This window comes from Vanessa cardui, chromosome 16 (genome assembly GCF_905220365.1).
Source record: "Vanessa cardui chromosome 16, ilVanCard2.1, whole genome shotgun sequence".
In the NCBI taxonomy this organism is placed as follows: domain Eukaryota; kingdom Metazoa; phylum Arthropoda; class Insecta; order Lepidoptera; family Nymphalidae; genus Vanessa; species Vanessa cardui.
Genome location: NC_061138.1, coordinates 11,406,741 through 11,417,533, shown reverse-complemented (window position 1 = coordinate 11,417,533; position 10,793 = coordinate 11,406,741). Strand labels below are relative to the sequence as shown.

Sequence of the window (10,793 nt, the reverse complement as noted above, 5' to 3'; positions counted from 1 at the left end):
GATACTACTTTTTTATGCTCGCACAACACAGAACTACATTTAGCTAATATAGCTAAGAGATGTGATCTTGCATTAAGTTACAATTAAAAAAAACTTGTTCATAATTAAAAAAACAATTATAATACCGTGTCCAGTAAGCGCTTCCGTTTGGAACACCCTCTGTAACGGTGGGAAGTAGATAACCAACATCTGTCCCACAAGACTTAGAGTCACTGCTATCAAGAACATCCTGAAAAAATATTAAAATCTTAATGATATATTTTTTAAACATAATTTTATATACAAATTATCTCACCACCCAGTAATTGTATGCATTAAAATTAATTCACTGTAATATACCTGTGGTATACATTTTAAAGTAGAGTATTACTATTTTAACAACACTATTGTAACATAATAAATAACATAATAATACATTTTAAATAACATTGTCTATGGGTGATGGTGACCACTTTCCATCAGGTGGCCTATATGCTCGTCCGCCAACCTATACCATAAATAAAAAAAAAACGATTTCTTTTAAATTATTTATTATACTATTAAATAAATTATCTTTATATTAAATGTACATTTGTTGGATGATATACTTTGGTATTGGTACCGAGTAGCAATGTAAATAACATAGGTTTTCGGTACTGGTCTTGGGTTTCATCATATAGCTTTAACAATAATTGTCAACAGCATTGTAAATCTGTTTCTTTGCAAAGAGCAATTACGAGTTTCCTATCGTTTCCTACTGCCTTTTTCACTTGGAGGATGCTGCTTTCCGAAATGGATATAATAATAATAACAATTTATTTGAAAAACTACTTTGAACATAGTACTTAAAGTAAAGTAAAGTAACAGCCTGTACATTTCCCACTGCTGAGATAAGGCCTCCTCTTCCATTAAGGAGAGGGTTTGGAACATATTCCACCGCGCTGTTCCAATGCGGGTTGGTGGAATGCACATGTGGCAGAATTTCGATCAAATTAGACACATGCAGGTTTCCTCACGATGTTTTCCTTCACCGCCGAGCACGAGATGAATTATAAACACAAATTAAGCACATATATATAGCGGTGCTTGCCTGGGTTTGAACCCGCAATATCATAAGATGTACGCGGGCCATCTCAGCTCATAGTACACATAGTACTTGCAAGATATTAATTTCAAACGTCCAGAATAAATTATATAAAAAAATAAGATATACTGACTTGTTAGAAAAGAATCCGATTTGAAAGATCGATTTGGTTTGCGAGCGACACGACAGCGCATTGAACATGTCGAAAAGCACAAAGCACGTGAACGTCATCGTCGTGTCGCGCGGCGTTATCTTGTTGTCGGACATCTGGAATGGCCAATAAAGCCCGGTTAGACCGCATTCAAGAATTGTATCACTTATTGACATTCAAGAATTGTATAACTAAATATTATTTAATTTTTTTTTTTTTCATTTAGTTATTACATGATATGTTTTGATTCTTCTTTACACTTTGACACATTTTTAGTCTTTTATTTATTTATTTCATATAAGAGTCTCCAGCTAAAGATACACACTAAGTACGTATTCTTAAAACAAAATAGTATAAGGGTTACACAAGTTATATGCCCATTCCACTATAGAAGTACCACAATGCAATTATTATTTTTCAATTTTTAATTTAGTATTTCTTTCCCTAAACAGATGAACCCCACAAAAAATGAGCCATCAAGATGACATGCCCAGTGAGTAAAACTAATTATAAGGGATGAATCGCGTATATTAATCATTTTTTAATTTTTAAATATCCCGACGTTTCGAGCACTTTGCAGCGTTCGTGGTCACGGGTAGACAAAGATGACACTTGTCTATTTGAAGAACAAAGGAAATATTATTAACAACTACCGCCAACGATTTCTCAATTGATATCTTGAGTAACGTTCCGGTTGCACGCAGAAGGCACTAACTGTATCTTTAGGTCTTGCAGTCTGTTGGATTTGGGATTTTAAATTTTTAATAAGTGGATCCCAGGTGTTAGAAAGTCTCCAACCATCTTCTCTATTGAAGTTCGGATGTTTTTGAATTTCAATAGCCTCGCGTATCATTCAGAGAACACAGATTCGTTCCTAGAATTTCCTTTGTTCTTCAAATAGACAAATGTCATCTTAGTCTACCCGTGACTAGAACACTGCAAAGTGCTCGAAACATCGGGATGTTTAAAAATTAAAAAATAATTAATATACGCGATTCATCAGTTATAGTTAGTTTTATTTAAATGTGTAATAATCGCGAAAATTTAAGACAACATTATGCCCAGTGAGTGTTAATTTGTGGGTGTGTTGTGTGAGTGCGTGTGTTACCTCTCGGTTGAAGACCCAGAGCGTGCCGGCGATGATGACGGCGGCGGAGAGCAGCACGGACAGAAGAAGCGCGCGCGAGATGATGCGGCGCGCCGTGTCGCGCGGCCGCCGCCGCAGCACCGAGCGGTCAACCGGCTCCACGCCCAGGGACTGCGCCGGCGGACCTGGAACACCCATCACTCAGCACCGCACCTTGATACTGGTACTGTCAACCCATCACTCAGCACCATATGATATCGACACTGTAGTAATATCAACAGCACCCAGTATCACTCCTTAGTGTACGAATATGCTGTGAAACACCCATCACTCAGCACCGCACCTTAATACTGGTACTGTCAGTAATATCAACAGTACTCGCTATCAACCCTTGGTGTACGAATATGTAGTGACTATATATCCTCCGTATACCCGTATGATATTTGTATACAGCTGGAATATCGACCTTGATATCGACACTGTAGTAATATCAACAGTACCCAGTATCACCCCTTACTGTGGTAACTATATATCCTCCGTATACCCGTATCATATTTGTACACAGCTGGAATATCGACCTTGATATCGACACTGTAGTAATATCAACAGCACCCAGTATCAACCCTTACTGTACGAATATGTAGTGACTATATATCATCCGTATACCCGTATCATATTTGTACACAGCTGGAATATCGACCTTGATATCGACACTGTAGTAATATCAACAGCACTCAATATCAGCCCTTGGTGTACGAATATGTGGTAACTATATATCCTCCGTATACCCGTATCATATTTGTACACAGCTAGAATATCGACCTTGATATCGACACTGTAGTAACATCAACAGCACCCAGTATCACCCCTTACTGTACGAATATGTAGTGACTATATATCCTCCGTATACCCGTATCATATTTGTACACAGCTGGAATATCGACCTTGATATCGACACTGTAGTAATATCAACAGCACTCAATATCAGCCCTTGGTGTACGAATATGTGGTAACTATATATCCTCCGTATACCCGTATCATATTTGTACACAGCTGGAATATCGACCTTGATATCGACACTGTAGTAACATCAACAGCACCCAGTATCACCCCTTACTGTACGAATATGTAGTGACTATATATCCTCCGTATACCCGTATCATATCTGTACACAGCTGGAATATCGACCTTGATATCGACACTGTAGTTACATCAACAGCACCCAGTATTACCCCTTACTGTACGAATATGCTGTGAAACACCCATTACTCAGCACCATATGATATCGACACTAGTAATATCAACAGCACCCAGTATCACCCCTTACTGTACGAATATGCTGTGAAACACCCATTACTCAGCACCGCACCTTGATACTGGTACTGTAGTAATATCAACAGCACCCAGTATCACCCCTTACTGTGGTAACTATATATCCTCCGTATACCCGTATCATATTTGTACACAGCTGGAATATCGACCTTGATATCGACACTGTAGTAATATCAACAGTACCCAGTATCACCCCTTGGTGTACGAATATGTGGTAACTATATATCATCCGTATACCCACACCATATTTGTACACGGCTGGACTATTATAGAATACAAGACCATCAATCTCGTGTAGGCTGGGCTAGGCACGATAATAACATCGCCAACTTCAAAATACTAGCGAATACATCTTACGATCCGTACAAGCTAACGAGGAGACATTTACAGTTCTTAATAATAGGCATTACACATTCTGAAAAACTATCCTATAATGTTCGAAAACATACTTTATTTACAATCAATATGATATTTTTGGATTCAGTTAAGTTTTAATAGGAAAAAAAGACGTTTTAGTTTTTAGATTTAAAATTCGCACCAAAACACAAGCCAGTGTCATGGCGTCGCTAATTACGTCACGGTTGAGTAGTGCAGTAGTATAATTATCTATGCCTCAGAATACACTTGTATTCAAAGGTGACGTCATTCGTTGTGATTGGTGTTTAACATAATATGGCGAACATTCGAAATTCGTAGTTTTATGTTATCAAAAAAATTATCAATCCCGCTCTTAACGAAACGATAAATAGATGTTTAGTATTCTATAATACAAGTTTCAATTACTGTCATCATACCTATTTTATGAATAAAAAATACAATCGCCAGGGGTCTTACCGTCCATGATGATGTTGATCCAAAGTATCTGCATGGCGTTGAGAGGGTTGGGCACGCCCAGCAGCGTGGCGAGCGCCACCAGAGACAGCGCCGCGATTGACGTCGACAGCTGGAAGCGGACGAAGTTTCGGATGTTGTAGAAGATGCACTTGCCCTCCTCGATGGCGGATCTGTGGGGGGGGGGTCAATTTAATTACAAATCGAAAAAGCCACCAACCTGCATGGCGAAATAGACATATATAAATAACTAAACCTATCTCTACCTATCTCTGTTTAATTACACTAATTGAACAGAGATAGGCAGAGATTTATCATCTCCAATTTTAAAATTGACTGATATATAATTTTGAATAATGGTTAATATTTTTTTAAATGTCAATCTCAGACCAAGAGAACCACTTATCAAATTGCATTTGCCTTCCTACCGTTATAATCTGATTCTAAACAAATTCCATCTTTAATCACGTGTCTCTATGAAATCGAACAAATATATCATTATATAATTGCCGTTGCCCTTTGTGTGAATTGTCTAGTAATTGTGGGGATATGTCTAGTACTTACATGATGGTGGCGAAGTCATCGTCAACAAGGATCATGTCAGCCGCTTCCTTGCACACGTCAGTACCGTTGCGACCCATAGCGATTCCTATATCCGCTCTCTTTAACGCCACGCCGTCGTTAACACCATCACCTATTAATAAATAATATTTCAATATACTTTACTCAACGATAAAGTGATCTAAAATAACAGCCCATATTATTACTACCTAGTCTAACTACCTGCAGTTTCTTAGCTCTGATCAAATACAAAGTCACCAGTCCAACAAAATACTGCACGCTCATTGGTCGGTTATTGCGTCATCGGTTGATATTAACCAATTACAATTCAGATGTAAAATAGTACAGGAGGTGGACGTTAGTCAACTCACCTGTCATTCCAACTATATTGCCAAGTCTTTGTAGCGACTTTACGATTGCCAGTTTATGTTTCGGGGACACCCTGTAGAATACTGTTACCTGTTTGTAAAATAAATTCGTATTAATTATGTATAACACTGCTAAAACTCCCACTTTCCATTTCAAATGAAAACTCTAAAATTGTATGTGTTCAGGACATTAATATAGATTAATTTTGCAGTGGAAAGGAGTATTTATTGTCACATGATTTACATATTAAAACAAATTGAAAGGTTCTTAACGGCAAAACTGACCGAATCAATGATGGCATCCAGTTCGTCGTCAGACATGCTGTCCATCTGGTCCCCGGAGAGAGATTGTGAATGTAACACATCGAGTCCAACCATTTGAGCTGAAATAAATATAATATTGATTATCCTTTTGTAGAAAATACAATATATTTTAACATATAACTGATGTCTCCTACCAAAGTAAAGGTCTCTTTCGCTTTGTATATGTGCCTGAATAGTTTTCATCAATGAATATTGAGTTATTTGGAAGGTTTAGCCTAGACTGGTCACCAACGTAACGTGCGCGGCGTCCTCTGGCGTGCGTACTCACCGACGGCGAGCGCGGTGGGCCTGGCGTCGCCGGTCACCATCTTGACGTGCACCGCGGCGTGCGCGGCGTGCGTACTCACCGACGGCGAGCGCGGTGGGCCTGGCGTCGCCGGTCACCATCTTGACGTGCACCGCGGCGTGCGCGGCGTGCGTACTCACCGACGGCGAGCGCGGTGGGCCTGGCGTCGCCGGTCACCATCTTGACGTGCACCGCGGCGTGCGCGGCGTGCGTACTCACCGACGGCGAGCGCGGTGGGCCTGGCGTCGCCGGTCACCATCTTGACGTGCACCGCGGCGTGCGCGGCGTGCGTACTCACCGACGGCGAGCGCGGTGGGCCTGGCGTCGCCGGTCACCATCTTGACGTGCACCGCGGCGTGCGCGGCGTGCGTACTCACCGACGGCGAGCGCGGTGGGCCTGGCGTCGCCGGTCACCATCTTGACGTGCACCGCGGCGTGCGCGGCGTGCGTACTCACCGACGGCGAGCGCGGTGGGCCTGGCGTCGCCGGTCACCATCTTGACGTGCACCGCGGCGTGCGCGGCGTGCGTACTCACCGACGGCGAGCGCGGTGGGCCTGGCGTCGCCGGTCACCATCTTGACGTGCACCGCGGCGTGCGCGGCGTGCGTACTCACCGACGGCGAGCGCGGTGGGCCTGGCGTCGCCGGTCACCATCTTGACGTGCACCGCGGCGTGCGCGGCGTGCGTACTCACCGACGGCGAGCGCGGTGGGCCTGGCGTCGCCGGTCACCATCTTGACGTGCACCGCGGCGTGCGCGGCGTGCGTACTCACCGACGGCGAGCGCGGTGGGCCTGGCGTCGCCGGTCACCATCTTGACGTGCACCGCGGCGTGCGCGGCGTGCGTACTCACCGACGGCGAGCGCGGTGGGCCTGGCGTCGCCGGTCACCATCTTGACGTGCACCGCGGCGTGCGCGGCGTGCGTACTCACCGACGGCGAGCGCGGTGGGCCTGGCGTCGCCGGTCACCATCTTGACGTGCACCGCGGCGTGCGCGGCGTGCGTACTCACCGACGGCGAGCGCGGTGGGCCTGGCGTCGCCGGTCACCATCTTGACGTGCACCGCGGCGTGCGCGGCGTGCGTACTCACCGACGGCGAGCGCGGTGGGCCTGGCGTCGCCGGTCACCATCTTGACGTGCACCGCGGCGTGCGCGGCGTGCGTACTCACCGACGGCGAGCGCGGTGGGCCTGGCGTCGCCGGTCACCATCTTGACGTGCACCGCGGCGTGCGCGGCGTGCGTACTCACCGACGGCGAGCGCGGTGGGCCTGGCGTCGCCGGTCACCATCTTGACGTGCACCGCGGCGTGCGCGGCGTGCGTACTCACCGACGGCGAGCGCGGTGGGCCTGGCGTCGCCGGTCACCATCTTGACGTGCACCTGTGCGCGGCGCAGCGCGGCGATGGCGTCTCGCGCCGACTCGCGCGGCGGGTCGCACACGCCGCACACGCCCGTGTACGTGAGCGCGTCGAGGCTGCGCCCGCGGCACAGAGCGATTATACGCAGCCCTGCGACACGACCACACAACATCAACATTGGTTGGACAACAATGGTCAGACATAACTCCTTACACTTGTGGGAGGGTGAATAGAAGATTTCTTTTCTATTCACAAGGAAGGCAAATGGCCAGATGAAAGTGTTGACACTGTTAATTAATAAACCTGGTCGATAGCTGTTAGAATACTGCTAATCTTGGAATATTATTTCCTTGTGCCTCATCGTTTTAACAAAAACAAAAACACTGAAATACTATTAGCAGAAATAAAAGAAGATTTACTATTTTAATTATATATATTTCCCTTATAGTATGTTTTGTTTCTTTTTTTATTTTATTTTTTTCTTCCTATATATTTTTGAAAATTGTGTTAGCCGAATAATGAGATTTGCATGCGCATGTTTGAACACGTTATTAAACATATTATATATGATAGGTATTCTCAATAAGTGAATCTCACCCATCCTTCCGATGTTGTAGGCCTCGTTGAGGAAGTCAGCCTGCTTCTCCTTGGTCATGGGCACGCAGTTCCCCGCGCTGTCGATGTAGTTGGTGCAGAGCGGCAGCAACTTCTCTATGGCACCCTTCACGAACACTTCCTCCGCTACCCTTCCGTCGTGGTACTTCGGTGCACATTTCACGACCATCATCTTGGTCTCTGAACTAAAGATAGATATGTAATTCATTAATTGATGTACTTTTGGCGCAACATGCTAACGGATATATCATGCTATAAACACCTTTTTAATTAAATTATTTAATCTATATACGAACTCATACACAAAAGTTATATACATATTGTTGTATTCGTGTTAACACGACTTATTAAAGTTTATTGTTATAATAACTATGTATGTTTTAGTTGAGCCTAATTTTTCCTAACTTTATCTTATTCTTATTATATTTTTGTGAGTATTTTTGAGGCTATTTTTAAGACTTTTTGGCCAACGAGAGAACAGTACTTTGTCACTATAAATTCATATCGTATTCGACGGTGATGGAAATCATTGTGAGGAAGCCTGCACGTATCCAAAGAAATTCTGACAAATAAAAGTTGCTAACCTTATTTGAGGTTTGAACCCAGCAGTGGTATATTAAGGGTCAATCATGAATATATAACACGAGTATAACCTCACCTAAAAGGTATTTCATTGAGCCTTGTGTACTGTTCTCTGAAGTCGTGCATGTTGTTCTTCAATGCGCACGCCAGTAGGGCGCCCTCTGTCGGTTGACCGTACAGCACGTCGTCACGGATTGTCGCATTATTGCATAACACTCCAACCTGGAGCGTTAAAAGTTAGTTAAATAAGAGGGAAATGATTTTTTAATAATTTACAATGTCTATATCATGTTTGGTCTTTTTCATATTACATGTTAATTTATATAACAAATAGTTGATATCCTAGAGATGTAGCCAGGAGACCCTTAGCAAAGGGCAACCTAGTTTGCGCTCCTGTCTCCTACACACAATTGTACTTATTATTAAGATACGTTTAAACTGTAATGTCTGTAATGTAGGAAAGAATAAATTATTATTATTATATTGAATGGCGTAAGCCAATTTTTGTTCCAGTGACACAGAGACGATGTCTGCACGAAAAACATCGGTTATGGTCTTATTAAAGAGGTAAAGCTGTGGTTGTAAAATTGAAGAAACTTCTCGATTGCAATTCATTAAATTATTACAATTTCATAAATAATTAATTTAAGAGAGTAGAAAAAATTTACTGTCGATTGTAGATAAACTTATGTAGTTTTAATTAGTAATTTTATATTTTGAAAAAGGTTTTGTCAGTTTACAATGAAATGAAATCAATCCAAACTAAATCTGTCCTATTGAATGAAGAGACTTATTGATTGCAATTTATTAAATTATTACAATTTCATAAATAATTAATTTTAGAGATGGGAAAAAACTTACTATCGGTTGTAGAGAATCTTATATATTTGGCATTAATAATATCATCATTTAAAAAAGGTTTCATCATTTTACAATTAAATAAAATCAATCAAAACTAAATCTGTCCCAGATTTTGAAATACGCGAGCGAACACTTGTTTAACTTTATTCCTTCGACTTATTAGCATCTAAGTACTTCTCGTAGCAAAACTTATGGGCCTGAGACAATTCCAATACTAAAATAAATAATGATCATACACTCGTACAATTTCAAGCAGCTTACCTCAAGCATGCTGGTGACCCCCATCCGGGCCACGTCGAGGTCCCTGCCCTTGTAAGCCCGGAGCTGTATCTCCCCCCTCGCGCTGTAGCCCGCCCCCGTCACCTCCGCTATGTGACCGCCAGATGTCGACAGTGTGGTCACCGTCATTTCGTTCTTTGTTAATGTGCCTAAAGTTAAACAATGAGAATATATTTTTATAAATGATACAGATTTTATAGATGATAAAAAGCGTGGAGTTAATACCTGTTGACTTCCAAGCAGGATACATTAATTTAAATAATTGTATTTAATTAACATGACTTTGTATTTTTTAAATGTTAAAAACCGGCAAGAAACTCAGTAGTTACTCTAACTACTGAGTTTCTTGCCGGTTCTTCTCGGTAGAATCTACTTTCCGAACCGGTGGTAGCTTCACTTAATTGTAAAATGGCGATTCAAAAGTGCTTATAAAAGCCTACTTGAATAAAGTTTGTATTGATTTTAAATATATATTACCATACTTTTATGCAAATAAATGTTAAGTTAACAGTCCTAACAACGTTTGATTTTATTATTACAATATAAATAAAGGAATTAAATTAATACGATATTATTATTTACTATCGTAGGGATAATTTGTAAACGAAATAAATGCAATCTTTCCATAATACCAAAATTTTAAAACAATTATATGAGTGTTTAAGAGTGTTGATTGTCATATGTTAGGCAAAATAAGTATCCTATGTATTTTATTGGTGTTCAAATTGGCTTCGTACCAAATTTCATCAAATTCGGTTCAAAGCGACAGACAAAAAGACAGATAGAGTTACTTTAACATTTATAACATTAATACAGATTATAATTGCGATCATACTATGTGACCACGTTTACCGGCCGTCATATCTTCGGACGTCATTGTTATGTCCAATATAATATTAGGCAACTTACCAGTTTTATCACTGCATATGACGTTGACACAGCCGAGCGTCTCCACGGTGGGAAGCTTCTTCACGATGGCATTTCTCTTCGCCATACGCATCACGCCCAACGCTAACGTCACCGTCACGACGATCGGTAAGCCTGCGAAAATATACACGCCATTTTAAGATATAGCTGATTAAACAGAGAACACTCAGT

The 10,793-nt window shown here is 42.0% G+C and overlaps 1 protein-coding gene across 3 annotated transcripts in view; it reads right to left on the bottom strand.

Annotated features, from left to right (window-relative positions):
- LOC124536538 (calcium-transporting ATPase type 2C member 1) overlaps positions 1 to 10,793 on the bottom strand; it is a 44,090-nt gene that overhangs the window by 5,693 nt on the left and 27,604 nt on the right. For all 3 annotated transcript variants that reach the window (XM_047113105.1, XM_047113104.1, XM_047113106.1), the window contains exons 7-18: positions 10,605 to 10,736; positions 9,678 to 9,844; positions 8,632 to 8,777; positions 7,956 to 8,158; positions 7,329 to 7,508; positions 5,679 to 5,776; positions 5,397 to 5,484; positions 5,029 to 5,158; positions 4,468 to 4,637; positions 2,323 to 2,486; positions 1,197 to 1,330; positions 126 to 229 (exon numbers count right to left, since the gene is read on the bottom strand). In XM_047113105.1, coding sequence (XP_046969061.1) covers positions 126 to 229; positions 1,197 to 1,330; positions 2,323 to 2,486; positions 4,468 to 4,637; positions 5,029 to 5,158; positions 5,397 to 5,484; positions 5,679 to 5,776; positions 7,329 to 7,508; positions 7,956 to 8,158; positions 8,632 to 8,777; positions 9,678 to 9,844; positions 10,605 to 10,736 — 1,716 coding nt within the window. The remainder of the gene's footprint in view (positions 1 to 125; positions 230 to 1,196; positions 1,331 to 2,322; positions 2,487 to 4,467; positions 4,638 to 5,028; positions 5,159 to 5,396; positions 5,485 to 5,678; positions 5,777 to 7,328; positions 7,509 to 7,955; positions 8,159 to 8,631; positions 8,778 to 9,677; positions 9,845 to 10,604; positions 10,737 to 10,793) is intronic.